The sequence below is a fragment of the Zootoca vivipara genome, chromosome 1, assembly GCF_965207765.1.
Source record: "Zootoca vivipara chromosome 1, rZooViv2.hap1.1, whole genome shotgun sequence".
NCBI lineage: Eukaryota > Metazoa > Chordata > Lepidosauria > Squamata > Lacertidae > Zootoca > Zootoca vivipara.
Window position 1 is genome coordinate 92,958,934 of NC_142582.1, and position 22,815 is coordinate 92,981,748.

At 42.7% G+C, this 22,815-nt stretch overlaps 2 protein-coding genes across 3 annotated transcripts in view; both read left to right on the forward strand.

Annotated features, from left to right (window-relative positions):
- Positions 1-7,335, forward strand: part of INO80 (INO80 complex ATPase subunit) — a 68,336-nt gene extending 61,001 nt beyond the window's left edge. For both annotated transcript variants that reach the window (XM_035111512.3, XM_035111519.3), the window contains exons 32-36: positions 724-812; positions 1,510-1,665; positions 2,305-2,464; positions 3,951-4,166; positions 5,295-7,335. In XM_035111512.3, coding sequence (XP_034967403.1) covers positions 724-812; positions 1,510-1,665; positions 2,305-2,464; positions 3,951-4,166; positions 5,295-5,500 — 827 coding nt within the window. In that variant the 3' untranslated portion in view covers positions 5,501-7,335. The remainder of the gene's footprint in view (positions 1-723; positions 813-1,509; positions 1,666-2,304; positions 2,465-3,950; positions 4,167-5,294) is intronic.
- Positions 7,336-16,173: 8,838 nt separating this feature from the next.
- On the forward strand, positions 16,174-22,763 carry LOC148687669 (uncharacterized). Its single transcript, XM_088670649.1, is given in 2 exon segments — positions 16,174-19,032; positions 19,035-22,763. Coding segments are annotated over 2 exon segments (3,729 nt in total). The 5' UTR covers positions 16,174-18,407; the 3' UTR covers positions 22,139-22,763.
- Positions 22,764-22,815: the final 52 nt, after the last annotated feature.

The window sequence follows — 22,815 nt, forward strand, 5'->3', positions numbered from 1 at the left end:
CTGCAAGGGGTTGGACTAGATAACCCGCAGGGTCCCTTCCATCTCTATAATTCTGTGATGGAAGAAGAGACAGCACCCACTGGGTGGGTGTGATGTGATATGATGTTGCTGTGGCTGCTAGTACGTGTTCTGATAAAATCAACAAAGAGCCACAGAATACAGCAAGGAACAGTCAAAAAGAGAAGCCAGCATAGGAGCATGATTGTGAGATTCCTAAGCTTTTAGTTTTGTTTTCCTTTCAGTGAAGTTGACAACTGTGAGAGAGACCATTGCAATTTAAGCTTGAAATTAAAACATGGTTTCCCACTGCAAACTGTGTATAAATAGTCTAGGGCCATTTCCAGCAAGGTAGTTCCATTAGCGCAGAGACTTCTGGCTGTGCAGCAGAACTTCCTTTCCCTCTCCTCTGCTTACGCACCCTCCTAATGATGTGTCCAATGAAGGTGAGTGGAAGGGGAAGTTCCATTGTACAATCAGAAATAGTTGTGCTAACGGAACTACTTGGTTGGATACCATTCTTGGATTTGGGTCTGATAGACTTTTTTGAGGGAACGGAGAATGGAACCATAAGAATGGATGAAGTTAACATTGTTGGGACTAAAGGAGGTTAAAGGACCAACAGAGGCCAATTCCAAATGCGTTCAACTAGGCTCTTGTGTTTTGCAAGAATTTTACAGTTCTTCTGGTAAATAATGGTTCCTGACTTTATTTTTTAACTGGTAGTGCGCCAGCGTCAGGAGGAGAAGCGGCAGCAGGAGGAGACAAATCGTGTGAAAGAGCGTAAACGAAAGAGGGAAAAATATGCTGAAAAGGTATTTCAAATAACACTCCTGTTATTTTGTTACATTGTTGCTTTAAATATGTTTTTTTTTAATTACCTTCAGGAGCAGTAAGGCCACCCTGTCCCACCCAGGTTAATTTTAGTGCCTTCCTGATCAAGGAGGTTCAATCTTCCTGGGATAGCAAGTGATGCAAATTCTCCAATGGATGTGTCTCTGGTTTTAAGATTGTTGTTCTTCTGTCTTTTGCTTTGTATTTGCTTTTCCACATATAGGGTTAATTCAGATTTAAAGTGGGAATCTAGTCATTCTAATTTGATTGTAGCTCCCTTCTGAAGAGAATGAAAATTCTCAGTAAATATAATTTTTGCTGTCTGAAATGAATTTTCCTGAAATAATAATACTCAAGAGTACAGCCACCTTTGGATAGCAATGTTTCTAATCTGGCATTGAAAATGTTGCTGTTCTCAAATAGTTTAGTTACTTAAATTTTCATTATTTATACAGTTCTAATATGCACATTTTTGCAAACAGTTGTTCCTAATATAATGCATTTTGTATGTTCTTTTCACTAATATATGCATTTTATGCACACTTCACTAAAACACACATTTTTGTTAATTTTTTTGGTTGGAGAACTGCATTGCAAAGTTCAGTAAAGAGCCTGCTTTTAGCCACTTTTCCATGTTTTCCAGCCCTTTTGATGGTTGTTTCCTTAATTTGATTGCAGAAGAAAAAGGAAGACGAGTTAGACGGGAGAAAAAGGAAAGAAGGCATGAATCTGGTGATCCCGTTTGTTCCATCTGCAGATAATTCCAACCTCTCAGCTGACGGGGATGAGTCATTTGTTAGTGTCGACTCTGCCATGCCCAGCCCTTTCAGCGAGGTAGGAATTTCTTTACCAACACCATTGGGCTGCTTCATATGGGCTTCATCATTATGAGATGATCACAGTGTACACCAGCTGTGGATGGAGATAGCTGTACAACACTTTCCCAATCTTTAGAAACTTCTAGGTTAGCTTTGAATATATGGGCACAGCAGACATCAAATTGTCATTTGCCATTCTGACCATTTATGTGACATCTATTTTAAAGTATCTTGCACTGACTTCTTGTACATTTCCAGGCTCAGTTCAAAGTTCTGGCTTTAATTTTAAATGTCTTGGGACCATGATCCCGTTTGAGCCAACTCAAAGTTTAAGATCCACATCACAGGGCTGCTTCTGAGTGCTCACACTCAATAAGAATAGGTGAATGGCAGATGGAAAGAGGTTCTTCCCGGTGATGGGTCCCATTTGTGATAGGTGAGGGAGGCAGCAACACATTTTGTAGAAGACAAAGTAGGACCCTTTCATTCTCCAAGGCTTCTAGCAGTTGTTATAGTCTTGCATTTTTTAGTTCTATAGCACACTGATTTCAGCATGCAGGCTTAATCCAAAAGCATAGCTTAAAGGGTATACTGTATAACTTATGATAACAGGATGTAATGTGAACTTACAGACTTTTATTTTTATATGATCTAGATTTCCATCAACAGTGAGTTGCACATGGAATCCATCCCACCTGACGAGAGCAGCAATGACATGCTGGTGATTGTGGATGATCCAGCATCTTCAGCGCCTCAGTCAAGAGCTACTAACTCTCCTGCTTCCATCACAGGCTCAGTGTCTGACAACATGAATGGTTAGTATTGTCTTTAAACATGGCGCACAAGGAGCACAATGTGAGCTCTGTATATGGCCGTGCTTCTGAGCACTGCATTTGCTTACGGGCAGGACTGGAGTTTGTCTAGCAAATAATATCTCCTTCAGATTTGTTAGCTCAGGTGAAATCTGATGTGCTTGATCATTCACCGCTTAATTCTTTTGATTCTAAATAAGCTTCATAAGTTGGAGTAAGGACAAAAGTATGAAGTTGGCTCCTGTTTCAAATCTCAACTCGGGTGTAAATTTAATTGGATGGGTTTGGGCAACTCCTGTCTCTTTCAGCCCCATCTGCCTTACAGTTTAGGAGGATGATAATACTGACATATACCCATATCAACAGTGCCGAGCTTTTTTTATTATTGTATTTGAGAGGTTTCTTGCTTAGAGGTACATGTAGTAGAAAAATAAATTTTGAAACACCTTCAACTGCTCTGCCTTCCCTTTTAGTGCTTGACTGCAGGAGGCATTGAAAAGAAAAGTGACCAGAAGGGAAATAGGGATCTCAATCCTTCTCCCTGACTCATTTGGCTGAGTTGGGGTCTTCACCATTGCAGAATGCAGGCAAATTGCAGTTCTCTTAATTCCATTCTGTCCAAGTCTGAATAGTTACAAATGTTTCCTAAAATTACTGGTTTGAAAGGGGGGCTCTATTAATTACCGTATTTACGCGAATCTAATGCTCACCTTTTTTGGCCAAATTACGTTGCGAAAATTAAGGTGCTCATTAGATTCAGTGGCACATTTACATTTGCCAGCAAATACTGTTTTTGGTTTCAAGGTTCTGAAAATTGAGGTGCGCATTAGATTTGATGCCGCATTAGACTCGAGTAAATACGGTAGCTATCAGCAGTGCAAGTGCTAAGTAATGGGTGGAGTTGCTGCAGTTCCACAAAGCTGACTAATGTTACTGGTTTATGGGATCAGGCCATCAGCTTTACAGGTTAGAACTGTGGTTCCCAATTGGTGGTCTATGAACCCCAAGAGGTCTTTGTAACCCACCCAGGGTGTCCATGGCAAAAACTACCATAGAGATATCAAAATTTACAAAGGTAGGGGGTCCACAGTACAGTGGTACCTCGGTTTGCGACCACAATTGGTTCCGAGGAGCTGGTCGCTCCCCAAGTTGGTCGCTCCCCGAGGAATGTTTCTGCGCGTGCGCAAAGCACCGATAGAGCGCTTCTGCTCACATACACGCTGCACAGATTGCTTCTGCGCATCTGAGCACTGCAGAACCCGGATGTAAACACTTCTGGGTCCGTGGTGGTCGGAAACTTTTCCAGTAAAAATATAGAGTTTGGGATATACTCGCCATATAAGAAATATGACCCGGTATATAAGACGACCCCCAACTTTTGAGAAGATTTTCCTGGGTTAAAAAGTAGTCTTATTTGCAGGAATATACAGTATACGGTCACCATTTGTTACACGTCGCTAAATGTTATTTCTTTGTCGGTTTTGTTAAGGAATTTCAATGCAGGATATGCCCATCACAGGACGATGTCAGTCAGGTAGAAGCCGAGGCCGTCCCAAAGGCGCAAATGGTGGGTCAAAAAGCACAGGGAAAGGCCGGAGCCGGAAATCCACAGCCGGAAGTGCAGCTGCCATGGCAGGTGCCAAAGCAGGAGCAGCCGCCGCCTCCGCAGCCGCATATGCAGCATTTGGGTACAACGTGTCTAAAGGTAGGAGGCTGTGTGGGGCATGGAACACCCTTTATGCTTTGACACCAGGCCTTTAGCCGTCCTTAAGGAATCTGTAGGATATCTAAGTCTCCACTTGAATTCCAGAAATAAACAGTAGATTGCAAGAACTCGGGCCAGGAGGAAGATGAATTTCAAGTAAGTCATCAAAAGGTTTTATTTATGTAATGATGAATTCAAAAAGGAATCAATCCCAGTATAATAGTGAGGCAAATAAACATAAATTCCAGTGAAAAAATCCCAGGACAAGGCCCTGTTTTGACAATTCTTCATCAGCAATGTTTTAATGGTCAGAGTGTACCAAGTATGTCAAATAAAAACCTTTTGAAGACTTACTTGAAATTCATCTTCCTCCTGGCCCGAGTTCTTGCAATTTACTGTTTATTTCTGGAATTCACCAAGAACTCCAATTTCTACAGTAATTCCACTTGAAATTCAGGCATGTTGAAGTTCCAGCGCATATGATGGTATAAAAGTTCATTTCTAGTCCATGAAAGATAAGCAGTTAGGTAGAACTGTTGTCGGCTCAAGTCCACATTTTTGCTCCTATCACTATGTTTATTCAGTGGTACCTCTAGTTACGAACTTAATTCGTTCCAGAGGTTCGTTCTTAACCTGAACCTGTTCTTAACTAGAGGCGTGCTTCGGCTAATGGGGCCTCTTGCTGCCACTGCACCCCCGACACACAGTTTCCATTCTCATCTTGGGGCAAAGTTCTCAACTCTTTGTAACTCAAGGTACCACTGTAATTAAAAGGTTCACTCATTTTCTGGGGACTAATTAGCCTAATAAGTCACTTTATCACAATTATCACCAATTATGATTGGTCAGATTAAGCCTTGGTACTAAATACTCGTGCAAAAAATAGAATGTTTTCCTTTTCTTTGACAGCTTTCTTTCCACTGTAATGAATGGGCTCAGATTTTGATACTCACTGCCTTGGGTATCCTTGGGGTAAAAGGGCAAGATACTTTTTTTCTTTTTTCTTTGCTAAAGTTGTCAGTAAATCTCTTGGTTAATATCAATCCTGCAGTTTTCATTCTGTATGCAGTTAAAAAGCTATAGTCTGGGTGTGGCCCATTGAGGAAGAATTTTGCTTTTTGTCGCTAGGTATGTCTTCAGGCAGCCCTCTTCAGACTCCGCTCACCCGACCTGCTGGACTTTCAGACTTTGGACAGTCAAGCGCTACTTCCCCCTTGAGTAAAGGAAACAGCATTTGTGGAACCTCCAAACCCTTAAACCTGACAGGTTCCTTGGCACCAGAAACCTCAATCCGAAAACAAAACAAAGGAGCCCACACTTCAGGTGGGCGATAGTAATTCTGAAACCCTGGAACCTGTGTGTCTCCATATCGGCTTCCTAAACAGCCCACCCATGCCTACCAGCAAAAGGGTTTACAGAGGATGCCTTGTTTCCATCCCACATGTGGGCTTGAGGAGAAGACAACTGCACTACTGGGGCAAGAGGTATTCTGCGTGCACTTCCGTGTGTAGCCCACATTTGTTGTCTTTGCAGATTTGGGATGAGGAGGGACAGAGACTTGGGATGCTTGAGCTTAACTTTTCCATTAGGCTTTTTTCTGGCATCCTACAAATCATGCAGGGAAAGGATCCGGCTTCCACACGAGACTGGCTGCGAGATCTCCTCCCCCTTCATTTGTACCCACACCAGCGCCCTTTCCCCCCCTCGTCTTTCAGGTATCATACGGAATTCAACTCCATTCTTATAAGAAGGAGATCAGCAACTAAACTTGGGGGGGGGGGTGCCCCGCAGATTCAGAGGAGCTTTCTGGCTGGTGCACCCTTTTTAAGGGAGCTGTGGAGAAACATCTTGGTGGTTCTAATGAATGGTGGATGCAATGAAGAAAAGACTCTAGGGGAAAGGAGAGGGGAGTTTTGCACTGTGTCCTAGAAAGGGTCTTTTGTCAGTATCATGCTTCTGAACTACTAGAGTACTGCTTGGTTGGCTAAACGACAATAGGACAGATTAGAGCTTTTGAGAATGATGTTGCTGCCTCTGCCTCACAGAGCAGAAGGAAGTTTCAAATTGCCAATTAGCATTGCAAAACCCAGGCTCAGATACATTTCCTTTCATAGCTCTGGGTTTTCAGTACAATTTCTTGGATTTGGCTTATGTGGGACTCTTCAATGTTTTAGATTATAAAGCCATTTTGTGGGCGATTACAAGAAGAAATTTGAGTAGTGGGGAATTGTCCCTGGTTTTCATCTCATTGTGCCATAGAAGAGTTTTTTTAAAAAACATGTTTTAGGTACCACTGTTGGCCATACCACAAAGGATGTGCATTGGGGAATGCTTCCATTCTCCCGTTCCATACAGCCCCCAGCTAAAACGATGTCTTTCATTCCAAGCCATCCATTCACTGTGTTCCTTTTTCTTAGCAAGGCTCATTTGTCAGCAGTGTCCACACCCAGCAGGTTTGGATTGCTCCACTGTGATGAATCCAGAACTAGCAAAGCTCTGTGAAGCTAGTGAAAGTTGTTAGAGAGCAGCAACGCCATTAAGTGCAACTCTTTGTTGTGGAATTCTATTCTGAATGCACAAGAACCACCTGCTTTTGGCATGATATATATACGTATAAATATATATCTTCTGTCTGCATTGCACTGAGATGAAGGAGGGAGGCAGTTCTTCTGCCTTCACATTTACATTAAATGGGTTTTCTTTCTGGGCATTTTCATCTTTCGAGGGAGAACCAGGTTACGAGGTGAAGATCTTAGCTAAGGCAGCAAAGGATTTTTCAGTCTCATGCACCTTGCCTGGTGTCCCACAGTGTAGAGCAAGTGCTTCCTGTTGACTCTGCCTTTAATTTGCACACCTGAAAATAGCAGAAATAAGTTCAGTTAAATTGTGTTTGTTTATTTTAAAAAAACCAGATTTGGAGGGAATAATTGGGTGGGGAGGGGATATTTAAGTTAAATCATGAAGATTTTACCCCACCCCGCTCAGATTCACATGTGTATATACAGTGTTTAGAGGGAATCAGAAAATGCCAAGCCTTTTTTTCCTCTTTGAATGTGCTGTCTATTTTTATAACTGAACTTGTACATATGTATACAAAGAGACACATCTTTCTTTTACTAACTGGAGAAATGAATCTTAAATAAAATGGAGTGAGATAATTTTATGTAAATTCAGTCTCTGTGGCTTATTATTCCATGATGAAGTTTGGTGAAACAAGGTATGTGCTGAAGTGCTTCATTTTCTAATTATTTTACACCTGCCTATGTCTAAGGAATAACTACATGCAGCAGGATACACAGACTGTGCACAGGGGATTGCAGAAGACTCCTTGCCATTACAGTCTTGGAGCCATCTGACTGATAAATCAGTGGCTAAAATACAAGTGATTTTCATTTCTCACCCTGTCCTTGCATCCAGTATGAGGTTTCCCCCTTTCTGATAGCGCTGCAGTGTCCATCAGGGGTGGGGTGGGGGTACAGATGTTAGCAAATGTCATACTGTTCTGTATGGTGGTGGGAATTTTTGTTACATGAATAGCACTGCACATTGTAGGTGTGGTAGATTAAATACCTCCCCTGCATCCTCTTCTCCCACCTTGCTTAAATACCAAACTGGGCCCACAGTATCATGGTATATTTCCTGCATAATTTGCAAGCCTGGCAGCTGACAGTGATTTGTGAGGAGATCAACATGATCCCATGCTATGAAAAGCAAAAGGATCCATAATGTTTGAACTTTTCTTTCTGTGCTAAGGGAAACAGTAACACACAAGTGTGGTTGTTTTATATTGATTATTGGTAAGTATAAGTTCAGTTGTGTAGTCTCATTTTTATTTTTTAGCAAAATAAGGAGTCATTATTTCATGCACCAAAAATATTGATTAGTTCCCTCTTTGCCAGGTTTGTCATTCCTTTGGTGTGTAGGTTTACCCTGATTCCTTCCTGGTGATTAACTGTCAGTTTGCTGCTTCCCACAAGCTAGACATTTGCTAGATAAAAAGGCTTATCAGAAGATAGTTGGGTCTTTTAAAATACTTTGCACAGAGTTTTGCAGGTGGCACCAAACAGCAGTGCCTGTAAACCTCTTTCGGATGACCCAAAATGCCTTTGCGATGCAGTTGGCCAGAAGTTTCCTACCCCTGATTTACACCAACAAAGAGCGGGGCTAGCAAAGTGCTAAGAAGATCTTTACAAAACATTACACCCTTTCTGTTTTTTCTTCACCACCTTCTCTTCTTATATCAAACTTTCTAAAAACTATTTGTTTTGCCTGTGTGTTTATGTATACTTCTAAAACTCACATAAGCTGTACTGGTCATCATATGAGGCAGAGCTTTTAATACTCTTTTGTGAATCTTGCTTCGCTTTGGATATATTTAAAGTAAAAAGAAACATTTTGAGGAGCTCAGCTTTCTAAAAAAGTTGAGTGCAGCATTTGGGGGGGGATGAATCATGAGAATTAGACATAACAAAAAAAATAAGCTGCATGAATGCTAAAATGATCTGGGGAGAGGGGCAACAGCCGTCAGCCATCATACCTTTTTATCATGGGGGTATGAACGAAGGGAAGCAAACTAGCCCAGAAAGATGAGGCAACTACTGTGCCAAAGGAGTATCTCTAAACTTTTCTGTCAGGATTAGAAATGGGGAAATATTTAGCTATTTCCTGTTTTATAAGATTACTAGCTGACCTGGCCACGCGTTGCTGTGGTTCTTTCCTGTGACACCCCACCACCCTGTCCCAATCCATGACGTATCCTGCCCCTCCTCCCTCCACCCCGGCTCATCCCTGTGTTTCGGTAGGATACCCTTCCCTCTGTTGTCCCTGGGGAGTGTTGGCCCCTCCCCCCTGTATCTCCATACCTTGGCCTCCACCATTCGAAAAGGAACTGTCAGCTTCTAGGTTCTATTTCCCAGCATGCACTTTTGTCTGAGCCTTCTGTTGTCCCTGGGGAGTGTTGGCCCCTCCCCCATGTATCTCCATACCTTGGCCCCCACCCTTGGAGAAGGAACTTTCAGTTTCTGGGTTCCATTTCCCAGTATTTACTTTTGTCTGAGCCCTCTGTTGTCCCCTCCCTCCTGTATCTCCATACATTGGCCCCTGCACATGCATCATGAACATTTCTATATATTTAGATTAAGGATCGGGGGTGATGATGCGCCCTGGGACCCAGAGAACTACAGTACTTTAAAAATCCCGACCGGGGGGGGGGGTCAAATAGCGAAGCCCCACAGCCCCGTAGCAACAGACAGGCCCAGACAGAAGGAGGGGTGGTCATATGGGCCACTTGGTGTGGGCCTCCAAATCCAAAGGGGGCCTCGGTCAGCATATTCACAATCAGTAAAATGAAAAGTAACAAAAGGGTTAAAAACAGGGCCACATTATCTACCTGGCCCGGGCCTCTGTCTGGCCCTGCAAGGGCCTGGCAACAGAAGGCACGTTCTGTAGCACCCGAGTTGTTCAGTTCCATAAAAAACCCAGGAAGTGGCAAGGGGAAGGTAGGGGATTGTAAATGGGGGGGGGGGATTGAGCACTGCAAATATCTGAGGACTTAAACTGGGGAGAGAAAGTGCATGGTTGTTTTTTTAAATAAAAAAAAGACGCAGAGGCTTGCAATCAGTCGTAGTATATAAAGCCCTTACTTAAAATGGCCGCCGGAGCCTTGCATGTGACACAACGGAGCCTTGCATGTGACACAATGATGAACGACTGCCTAATGCTGCCAGGCGTTTATTAATGCAGCCGCCAGGAGAGGCTTTGGGCTTGGGCTTTGGGGGTGGAATGGCTGTTTTGGTGGTTGTTGGACAGTTGCTCCCCCCACCCTCACCCCGCCCATGACCTATTTGGGCTCCTCCTCCCCCCACCCAGGGCTCCATTCGGGATAGTATTTAAAGGGCTCCATTCAGGATAGTATTTAAAGGGCTGTAGAGCTGAGGCCTAGTCTGTAAAATGGAGCTGAGGTCTAGTCTTTAGGCTGTAAAGTAGAGGCAAGGCCTTGGCTTGGGCTAGTATTTAAATGTGACCCGAGGCCTCCACCCTGCCTCCCCATTTCTTGGCCCTGGCCTGACACTGTGGGTTGTCTGGTAATGGCCGCCTTGGTGGTTTCAGTTGCTTGGTTGATGACATCATTATTTTGTGGGTGTGGTGTAGACTCCATGGGGAGGGAGGGGATGTAGGAGGAGGAGCTGAGGGAATAACGCTCATTTCCAAATTATACTCTCTTTGAGGGCGCTGTTTTACTTTGTGGAAGTACTTGTGGAAGTACTTACTTTTCATTTCCAAATTATACTCTCTTTGAGGGCGCTGTTTTACTTTGTGGAAAACCAGGTTTATACCTGCCCAGGTGCGGAATTTGAGGGATTTTCTTTTCCAACAACGCTCGGGGAGTGGCCTGGATCGTTGTGTCAAAATTTCAGGACGATCGGTCAAGCGGTTACGGAGAAAAGTTCAGCCGACACTTTCAAGATTTTTACATTTATATATATATATATATATATATATATATATATATATATATATATATTGTTGATTCCTCAAGTGTAGCTAAAGAACTGTGTTTTCTTCAACATGGACAGTTGCTAACCATAGCTGCCAAGTTTTCCCTTTTCTCGCGAGGAAGCCTATTCGGCATAAGGGAAAATCCCTTTTAAAAAGGGATAACTTGGCAGCTATGTTGCTAACTGGATTGATTTATTCCGATTCTGAGTTTAAATCCCTGCAACATAGCTTTCTTGTTGTTATCTCGGTTTTTGCCCCCCTCCAGTTCTCCATAGGGCTTTAGTATGTGTGTGAATGGCCCATAAGGTAGGATTGCCAGACCTTCTGAATAGACTAGGGAAGCACCCCCACCCACCCTTAGTCAGGAACTCTTTCTGCAAATCTGAGGACATATTAGCTACATATCTGCTTTTAAGTGAGGGGAAGGGGCACATAAATTGCAATTGTGGGAGGTGGGTCAGTCTAGATCAGAAGCTTAGCCCTGAGGGTTGGAGGAATTCTCTTTCCCAGCTCAGATTAGGGGCATCATCTCTGCAATTTGCATGCAGGAGAAGAGCTCAGCTGAAGGGAAGGTTTTTATCAATTGTAAATTGCAGGTGGGTGGGGTCCCAATACAAAGCAGGACCACAGTGGGGCTGTAGGATTAAAGTCACCTGCCCCTACACTTGAGTTGCATTCATAGATGATCATGGACTGACTGGCAAGTCATGGGGCGGGAGAGGAACACACTCAAAGGCACAGATCTATAGTTAGTATAATGTAGTTTCGCCCTGATTCTTCACATGTACATGAAAGCCCCTCATTAGATTTTTCAGCCTCTGCTTCATGCAACTTGAGTTGCATTCATAGATGATCATGGACTGACTGGCAAGTCATGGGGCGGGAGAGGAACACACTCAAAGGCACAGATCTATAGTTAGTATAATGTAGTTTCGCCCTGATTCTTCACATGTACATGAAAGCCCCTCATTAGATTTTTCAGCCTCTGCTTCAGCTCCTTCAGAATCCTAGATCCTTTTCACTTGTTGCTTTCCTAGTAAGCTATTCAAGGGTTTAAAGCTCATTATCTCTCTGCTAAATGCTGAATAAGATCTTTAAGTGGATTTCACTTGAGAGTCTCTTAATCTCTTAGCCTTAACTTCACTTGACACCAGCTGAGCTACCCATGCTGTGTTTAATACTGTCTCTGACTTTTGCTTACTTTCTCATGTGACATATTTCAAGGGATGCCCCCTCCTTGACTTCAGTAACTTCTTCAGTAACAACTGTTGTCCCAAAACCTATACTCCTATTCTCTCCAAAGGATAGCCATGGCTATAGTACTACTTGGAACTTCTCTATTTTTCTGCTTCCGCATCCATAATTATTCCTTTTGTACTTCATTTTACACCATGGATTAGGGTCCTGTGGCCCTTCAGATGTTTTTGGGGTTAGGGTTAGGGTTAGGGTCCCAGCTGGGGCTGTTTGGGGTTGGAGCTGTTGGAGATTCACAAACTGCCCATCCCTGTTTTATTTTCCAGCTCTAACTGCCTATGTTAAAACTGAGAACAGCGGCTGCACGGGTATTTTAGTGGGTGGGGAGACTAAGCACTTTTTGTTGATAGTCATTTTTATGGACATTCCCACAACCTTCCAGAGCAAAGGTTGCAGGAGGCATGGGGGACCATAGTGGGAAGGAGCCAAGCCAAAAAAAATTCTCCCATCCCATTCCACTGATTGGAAATTTACAATGTAAGAGATTGGTACTTAATGTACCTGCGAGAATGAATCATTTCTTAATCTCTCTTGTCTCAGCCTTCTCTTCCTCCTTCCCCCGAAAGCATTATTCAAGGAATGCACCTCGCTAACAAAGCCACAGCTGTTAGAAAGTTATGTGCGTATATGACAAGCCACTTGCTTTGAGCTATTGTGATTAAAATGCTTTTGTAATACGAATGTTATGCTTAGACATTCCAAGATGCTGCAAAGGCTCTTGATAAATAAGAGGCAAACAGGATACTGTGGGCAAATATCCTGCTTCTTTACACTGCGAACAACCTATATTAGATTGCTTATAGCAGCAATGCTCAGAATTTGCCAGTCTCCCTAAGTCAAGGTGGGGGATGGGGACATTTTGTATCACTGCAAATAGAATCAAGATAGCAAAGGGCAGGTTGTCTGGTGCCAATGGCTTTTGATATTGGAAGTACTATCAGTCAAATTTTTCTCAATGGAGAGTGCTGATTCTGTTTGCTCTAGGATGCAAACAAGAAGGATGTTTGCTATACGATGCTATAGTTTGCAAAGAAAGCAAAAAAAAAAAATGCTTGAAAAAGAGGGGCTACCTTGAGCACATTCAACACAAACCCAGAAAGTGAAACCAAACTCAGTGTAATATGCTCAGAGGGTCTCACCCCAGTGAGCAACCTGCAATAGCTCAGTCCATAGAGCATGAAACTCTTAATCTCAGGATTATGGGTTCGAGCCCATGTTTGATAAAAAGATTTCTGCATCGCAGGAGGTTGGACTAGATCACCTTTGTGGTCTTCCATCTCTACAGCTCTATGATATAGTAGTATGAATTCTTCAGCTGAAGTTTCCAAACCATGTTTAGAGGCAGCCCTGTGTATAATGTGTTGCAGTAGTCTAAACTAGAGGTTACCAGAGTATTAGCAACAGAATTTAGGCTATCCCTGTCCAGATAGAGGTGCAGCTGTTTAACTGTTTTTAACTGTATTTTTAACTGTATTTTCCTGCATATAAGACTACTTTTTAACCCAGGAAAATCTTCTCAAAAGTCGGGGGTCGTCTTAAACGCCAGGTCGTATTTCTTATACGGCGAGTATATCCCAAACGCTATATTTTAACTGAAAAATTGGGGGGTCATCTTATACGCCGGAAAATACGGTACTGTTTTTTCTATGTTTTTAGCCTTGAGTTCGGTCAGGGAAAATGTAGGGGTAGAAATGAATGAATGAATATTTAAACTGATACAGCTTTCCTCCTAGAAACTCTGTAATTTCCAGTTCTTTTTATACGGCTGATATCCTTGCACTCAATTTACATTTAGACTGCAAACATTTCTTTTGCTTTAATGCATTTTGTCTGGTGTTTGCTTTCTACAGCAGTGCACGTCACAGACAGTGCCATGTATTTAACAAAACACTGAAAAGCTCTTAGCAACTCCCCAGTCCCAGTGTACCAACAGCTTGATGGCCTCCATGCCTGCGGTGGAGCTTCATGACAAACGTATCTCTGCAGTGCTCTGAAATGCAAGTATGTGTTTGAAGTGTCCAAATAGGACTGTGAAAACCCAGGTTCAACTCTCCACTTAGCCATGAAGCTCACTGCGCAACCGTGGTCTTGTCACTCAGCCACACCTGCTTCACGGAGTTGTAGTGCAGGTAGAAGTGGTTGGGGGGAGAATGAGGCCTACCACCCTGAGCGCCACAGAAAAGCTGTGGGATAGAACTGCAATGAATACAATGTTGAAACATAATCAGGGGTCGGCAAACTCTTTCAGCGAGGGGGCCGGTCCACTGTCCCTCAGACCTTGTGGGGGGCCGGACTATATATTTTTTGGGGGGGGGGGGATGAACAAATTCCTATGCCCCACGAATAACCCAGAGATGTATTTTAAATAAAAGGGCACATTCTACTCATGTAAAAACATGCTGATTTCTGGACCGTCCACAGGCCGGATCTAGAAGGCGATTGGGCCAGATCCGGCCCCCAGGCCTTAGTTTGCCTACCCATGCTCTACATGGTTCCAGAAAGCAGCCATCACCCTTCTGCCATATCTGGCACCTCTGGGGAGAATCTCCCGTCCTTCCATTGCATTTCCTCAAATTGTGCAAATATATTTTAGTATAAGTGCCTTGATGTCCGTTCTATGTGCAATGCTGAGAACTGAAGATTTTTAGCAAAATTTGCATCCTCCCTTTGGTTGTGAGAACCCTGTGAATTCTATGGTTTTCCAGTACATCAGAGCTTTCCAACTGTGTGTCGGCTGCAGTGTGTAGGTGTTATCATGTGGACGCTCCGCATGCTCCTGGGACTAGAAAGGGGTTAGTTTCACCTCCAGTTTGCTAGTAAAACTGAATTACTGTGTCGCAAAATGATGATGCATGTCTAAAAAGTGTGTCACCAACATGAAAAGTTTGGAAAGCTCTGCAGTGCGTTAACCTTAAATGAACCTCCATTGACCTATGTGGATTTTTATAGGTAACAAGGAACTCATGAAACACCTTTGAAACTGTTATAACAACTTTCAGGTCTCACGCAGTTCTGCAGAAGCATAGTGAATTACAGTAGAAATTGGAGTTCTTGGGAAAGTCCAGAAATAAACGATATATTACAAGAACTCAGGCCAAAAGAAGATGGATTTCAAATAAATCTTCACAAGGTTTTATTGATGTGATGCAAAGTTTAAATGGGAATCAATCCCAATGTTGAAGGCAAATAAAGGTAAATTCCAGTAAAAATCAGGACAAGGCCCTGTTTCGACTATTCTTCGTCAGCAAAGATTCACAGCTCAAAGTGTACAGGTCAAAGCATATTTGGTCACTTTGACCTGTGAATCTTTGACCTGTGATTGCCAGAAGTCTTATTGAACACATTTGGCTTTACTACAGAGGACAGGGCTGCATGTCGCTTCCTTACCTTACCCCCCAGAATAATGGTTGTGCAAGAAGAGTGACAAAGTCTGATTCCAGAGGAACTCATCTGACCCCAAGGATAAGTGCCCCTACAGTTGTTAAGGAAGCATCTTTGTGGGAAGATTCCATGCCAATTAAGGTGATTTTCAAGTTTGCATAGATGTGTAGGAAGCCTAGGAGAGTTGAACTTGAGCAGCAAACGCTTGAATTTGGGAGTCTCTGGCAGCCATTCTAACGAAAGAAGATCTCCCTGGGCCAAGTAAGAGCTGGTCAGCAATTGCAATGATTGTTCCCCACATAAAGAGGAGGCGCATTTTGCGCAGTCGCACGCAGCCCCCTGGGATCCCTAAAGGCAGCCCTGGAAGTTTGGAAGCCGGCACTACCTACCTGGCCTGGATACTGGTGTTCTCCGCCCACTCTGTTAGCCGTCCAATCCAGCTCAGGGAGGCGGGCCGGGGGTATTGGCCAGGTAGGAACAGGTAACCTTACCTTGCACACGGTGGAAGGTGTAAATGGGGCAAAAGGGGGGGCATTGACCAAACGCATAGGCCGTCATTGCCCTCCCCCTCCAGCGGCTGCGATCAAGGGGGGCGGGCTATCTGCTTGAACATATGTTATCCAGAGTTAGCCCAACCCCCACACATGCTGGACAACCCTGAAAATTACCCCACCCCCGGCTGGGGGCTGGGAGGGATATACGCCCCCAAAGCCTGTGCCAAGGTCTCCCTACATCTGAATTCTTAATAAAGATGTGGCCAAATTTAATCCCATCAAAACGTTGTCTTGTGTCATTATTCCACTCGGGGGCTGCCGGGGTTTGGGGGGAGACTCCGCCTGACTGCGCAATGAGATCACAGCAGCTTTACAATTTCTCCAGGCATAGCAGGGAAAGCAGGAGTGAGCAATGTTCAAGCATTAGGGGTGAGTTGAAGGTTTACTAGCTGCTGACCCCTATTTGGGCGGGTTCAAAGTCGAGGCTGGGATTTTGGTGAAGGCATCTAATTTTCCTTCTAACCTATTGATGGAAGCTGATAGTGCCATCCTTTCATCGGCTAACTGCAGACAGAATTCCTGCAAAGTCCTCAACTCCACTGATTGTACTATATCACATAGAGATTTAAGATGTGAGTCAGAGGAGGGAGGGAGGCCATCTGGGCTGGGGATTATATCCAACGGCGATTTGCCTCCTGGTGAATAGGTGTTTGAAATCGTTGGAGGATGATGTGGACAGTCTACCTCAGGCATCCCCAAACTGTGGCCCTCCAGATGTTTTGGCCCACTCCCACGATACCTAGCTAGCAGGACCAATGGGCAGGGAAGATGGGAATTGTAGTCCAAAACATCTGGAGGGCCGAAGTTTGGGGATGCCTGGTCTACCTGCTAAGAGGTGTTGAGAGAATTATTTGAAGTCGTTGCAGGATCATGCAGGCAGTCTGACTGCTTGGAGGAAACAGGTGAGGGAGGCATGAGATTGCAGAAAAACTCCTCCAGTGATGAAATAGAAGGCTCTATAATCTTAAGAGGAGAGTTCAGCCCAGTGGGTCCTGCATTACTGGGAAATGGCTTCCATAGAATTCTGACTAGAATGACTGGGAGCTGTCCATCTTGATGTGGACTCTGAAAATCCTTCAAAATCTTTGAAGGATGGGAAAGATTGCTGACAATCTGATGGATCTGAAAATTTATTCTTGGACTTGAGTAATGTTTGATCTCAGATAAGCTGTGTGCAAATGGAAAAGGTTGCTACTTTTCTTGGATAGATTTCTAAAAAAACAATGCTAATTATTTAGTAAGTTTTATTAAAACATAGGGATTATTTTGGAGTTAAAGTTGGTGTTATTGGGGTGTAAGTCAGTGGCATATGTGTACAAATAGACATCCACTGGTGAATCTCAGGTCTCTCTTACCATTTGAGCCCATTTTCTACTACCGGTAGTGGACCTGAGCAGACATAATACTGCATTTATTTCTTAAACAGACAAAGACCACTGTTGATATTGGCTGTTGCTTGTGCAAAGAAGTAAGTTCTCTCCCTGTTGTCTTTACCTTATCAGCCTCTGTGGCGATCAGTTTAAAAATTAGCCAGGCTGTAGAGGGTTAACCCTGTTAGAACCCTAAGAACCCAAGGGGGAGGGCTCTGGGGGATTATAAAAACCCCAACCCTGGAGTCAGTTGTTGTTGTTGTTGTTGAAGGGAGTTGTTGGTTGAAGTCAGTCAGGTTAGAGTTGGTGTGAAGAGAAGAGCTGGTTAATATTGAGGTGGTTATTAAACAGGGAGATAGACAGGATACAGTGTGATGAGAATAGTGATTGATAATATTAGTTATTGTTAGAGGTAATAGGCCGGTAACTGAGATTTAGAGGTATTAGGCCGGTATAGGAAGAATCTGTTATTTGAAACCGTTTAAGCTTGTACCGTAACCATCACGCATAAGAACATTCAAATAAACTATCTTGTTTTGTTTTAAGATATCCTGGTCTGAGGTGTGTGAGTGACTGAATGTATTGTTTGTCGTAGGCACATCACCAATAGACCGTTAAACGTCCGGGGGTGATGTGCAGGTCTGAGTGACCGCGACATAAACTGGCGGCAGAGCGGTGGGATAGATAGAACAATAGATAGATTGATCAATATAAGTGAGGCATACACTGGTGGCAGCATCGTGTTTCGAATCCAACACCCACACGCCTATTTGTTTGAGAGACTGACAATTTTGAGTTTTCTGACAAGAAGTGTCAGGATTTAAGAAAGATTGAAAGTGGAAGAAATTAAGTAAGAGCCTACAATCCAGTGAGAAAGGAAGGGCATACACCTGGAAGGGGAGAGGGTTAATTCTGAGAGAAATTAACTGGCCCTAGGGTGTAGTGCAGGAGTTCCTAATTGCTGAGAGATTGTAGAGGAGACGGACTTACTTTAATTTCAAAACTATTTTGGCTGAGAGGGTTTTATTTGGAGAGGTTGATAAAGTACGCTGGAAAAGGTTAAGAGGGAACCTTAGGCGTGACTTTACACCTAATTTTGGAAAACCCAGCCGGAAGAAATAGTTTTAAAGAGACAATATTTTATTTCAACCAACTTTATTAAACAACCAACATATAATAAAAAAATGCCACTGAAGAAAAGTAAACCAGCTATTAGCGAAACTTCTGTTGAAAGAACTCAGGAGGAAAATGGGTCTTTACAAATTGAAGAGTCTAGAGCGGAAACAGTTAGTGAAACCCCATCTGAGGGAAGGGTTCCTCAAATGTCTGAGGAATTTGAGAAATGGAAATTAGAGAAAGAATATAGTTTGAAACTAGAATTAGAAAAGTTACAAGCTGAGAAGGAATATCAGTTGAAAGAAAAAGAAATAGAACTGAGAGAGAAAGAAATTATGCTAACAATTGAGAGGGAAAGAGAGAGAGAGGAAAGGGAATATCAATTGGAATTGAGAAAATTAGAATTAACAGCGCAGGAGAACCAGAACAACAGTAATAATACACAAACTACTAGTAAGGTAGATTTGAAGCGTTTTCCAGAATATAAAGAAAAAGACAGTGCTGAGGCATTCCTCATTTCCTTTGAAAGGGCATGTGAAGATTTTAACATTAAAGAGGAGGAGAAAATGTCCATCTTGAGAGCTAGAATAAGTGGGGCTCTAACTGATATTTATTCACAAATGCCATTGGAACAGTCCAAAGATTTTAGTTCTTTTAAACAACTTGTTTTTTCGAGGTTTGGGATTACCTCAGAACGTTAAGACAACAGTTTAGGAGTGTCAGTAAATTGCGAGAGGAGACTTTTGCCCAGCTGGGGGCTAAGTTAACAAATTATTTAAACAAATGGTTGGAACAAGAGGGTGCAGATTCTGTGGAGAAAATTACGGAAGTTATTGCCTTAGAGCAGTTTTATGACACCATAAATACACATTTAAAATATCTCATAAAAGAAAAGAGGCCTGCAACAGTATTAGAAGCTGCTAGATTGGGAGATGAGATTAATGAAATAAGAGATCACGCCTATGATGGTCCAAGAAAAAATGAAAAACATTGGGGAGAGTTAAATAAAAATAAAAAACAGACTCCACCAACAAAATTTACCTCACAAGGGGAAAATAAAAACTTCCCCTCAGGCCCCAGTACCTCAACTAAGACATCCACCATATCGGGGGTAGCTGAGGAAAAACGTATGAAATTTGGTGGGGGTGAAAAGCCTGATATCATTTGTTGGAGTTGTGGAAAAAAAGGTCACAGGCAAGCCTTTTGCAGAAATGAGCCAGGAAAACATAAGTTATATAATAGCGGGTCTCCCAAGCAGACATATTGTGTCAGAGCCTTGGAGTCGACCTCTGCTAATGCTGAAGTTGCCACGACGACGCAAAACACGGATAGGCCGCAACCAGGGGAGACAGTACCTTTAGCTAGAGTGATGGAATGTTACCTTATTCAGCGAGATGAGAATTTATTAAATCGAACAGGGGAAGAAATATGGATTGAGGGTAGAAACTTTATAGCTCTGAAGGATTCGTGCTCGCAAGTGACTATATTGCTTTCTGAGCTTGTTCATAAAAAAGCTTATATCCCAGGAAAAACAATCACACTGAAGGGAATCTCTTCAACTCCTGTAACCTTGCCAGTCGCTTCGGTACAGCTAAGATTTAAGAATTGGTCAGGTCAATGGCAAGTGGCTGTGTCACCAGAAATCCCAGCAGCAGCATTAATTGGTTGGGATCTTATAGACCATGTACAGAGTGCACTGGTAATCACTAGAGCACAAGAACAGCAACATTTAGTCAGCACTGACTTATCTGATGAAACAGTTACTGAGGAAAATTCTGAAACAGTTTTAATTCCTTTGGTTTCTAGTCAACCTTCTAAGTTTGCTGAGAGCCAAAAGGCTGATACAAGTTTACAGTCTTGTTTTGAGGCAGCTGCAAATAATAAAGAAATATCCCCTGAGAGCCCTGAACGTTTTGAGGTGAAAAGAGGATTGTTATACAGGGAAGTGCTTTTAAAACCAGAGAGAGGAGGGGATGAGCTTCACCAACAGCTAGTGGTGCCCCAAGAATATAGGGGGAAAATAATGCAGCATGCTCATGGAAGTGTGTTTGGGGGACATATGGGTATAACCCGCACCAAAAAGAGGGTAGCCCAAAATTTTTATTGGCCCGGAATGGGGAGTCAAATTAAACAATTTTGTAAGGCTTGTCATACTTGTCAACTGCAAGGAAGTGGGCAAGATAAAACTAAAGCTAAACTTTGCCCCTTGCCAGTAATATCAACCCCATTTCAGCGGTTAGGGATCGATTTGCTAGGACCCCTCCCAAAAGCCACACGCAAAGGAAATTGTTTTATTTTGACTATTGTGGACTATGCCATAAAAGAAGACCCCCAAGAGATAAAAATACCCTGTTGGGAAAGGGACGCGCACACAAATACAGTAACTGAAGTAAAGATAGATGCACAACTTACACCATCACAACACACTGAAGTACAGCAGATTTTATTTGAATTTAAACATTTATTCAGTAATAAACCCGGAGTAGCCAATGGAGTGTTGCATAGAATTGATACGGGAGATGCTAAGCCCACAGCTGTAAACCCATACCGCATTACAGGCAGTTATGTGGAGAAGGTGACAAAAGAAGTGAAAGAAATGCTGGCAGCTGGAATAATTCGTTCCTCTGAAAGTGCATGGGCAGCTCCAATACTTTTATTGACCAAGACAGATGGGAGTTTACGTTTTTGTTTGGACTTCAGAAATTTAAATTATGTGACCAAGTCTGATGCTTACCCGATGCCACGTTTAGACGATTTAATAGAGACTATTGGTAGATGTAACTATATTTCCAGCTTAGACCTTACCAAAGGATACTATCAAATTAGAATGGACCCCAAAGATAGAGAGAAAACAGCCTTCCGAAGCCCCATAGGCCTTTATGAATTTAATGTAATGCCATTTGGACTAAAAAATGCACCCGCCACTTTCCAAAGGTTGATGGATAAAACATTACAGGGTTTACAAAATATAACTATCGCATATTTGGATGATATTGCAATATATAGTATGACCTGGCAGGAGCATAAAACACATTTAAAATTAGTGTTGCAAAGACTTCAGAAGGCAGGATTAACAATTAAGGCTAGCAAATGCCATATTGGGGGAAGCTCCATCAAATACCTGGGACACATGATTGGTAGTGGACATATTAAACCTTTATCAGTAAAAATTGAAGCAATTATTAATTGGCCTACCCCAACCACAAAGAAAAAAGTCAGAGCATTTTTAGGACTGGTGGGCTACTACAGAAAGTTTATTCCTAATTTCAGCGAGATAGCGGCACCTTTGTCCAGTTTGACTGGAAAGAAATTACCAGATCCAGTTGTTTGGACAGACAGTTGTCAAAAGGCGTTTGACATATTAAAGACAGCGCTAACATCCCAACCTGTGTTAGCCACGCCTGATTATAGCAAGGAATTCACCGTCTACACTGACGCTTCAAACACAGGCATTGGCGCAGTTTTATGCCAACCTGGAGCAGATGGCGAACACCATCCTATTGCGTTTCTTAGCAAGAAATTGTTGCCTAGAGAACATCATCTGTCCACCATAGAACGGGAGTGTTTGGCGATAATTTGGACTCTCCAACGTCTGAAACCGTATCTATTCGGACGACCCTTCGTGCTTTGTACAGACCATTCACCTCTCCAGTGGCTGAGATCCATGAAAACCAACAGCAAATTGATGAGATGGGCGTTACTTCTGCAGGATTTTGACTTCATCGTCAAGCCGGTAAAAGGATCCATGAACATTGTGGCTGATGCATTGTCACGAAAGCCAGAGACTAATACGGACTAATGACTTTTCAAATCGATATTGCATGTCATTTGATCTGTATTCCATTGCATGTTGCATGATAAAGTTTACTGTTTTGATGTGGTTAAAAAAAAAAGGTAAGGAATAGTTAATGTAGATTCCAATGTATGTAGGTATTTTTAAATTGTGTTGTTTGATCAGGAGGTGACTTACATTAGGAAGTTCCCCTCCTGATTCAAACCTAAAAAGGGGGGAGGTATGTGGCGATCAGTTTAAAAATTAGCCAGGCTGTAGAGGGTTAACCCTGTTAGAACCCTAAGAACCCAAGGGGGAGGGCTCTGGGGGATTATAAAAACCCCAACCCTGGAGTCAGTTGTTGTTGTTGTTGAAGGGAGTTGTTGGTTGAAGTCAGTCAGGTTAGAGTTGGTGTGAAGAGAAGAGCTGGTTAATATTGAGGTGGTTATTAAACAGGGAGATAGACAGGATACAGTGTGATGAGAATAGTGATTGATAATATTAGTTATTGTTAGAGGTAATAGGCCGGTAACTGAGATTTAGAGGTATTAGGCCGGTATACCGGTAGGAACAATCTGTTATTTGAAACCGTTTAAGCTTGTACCGTAACCATCACGCATAAGAACATTCAAATAAACTATCTTGTTTTGTTTTAAGATATCCTGGTCTGAGGTGTGTGAGTGACTGAATGTATTGTTTGTCGT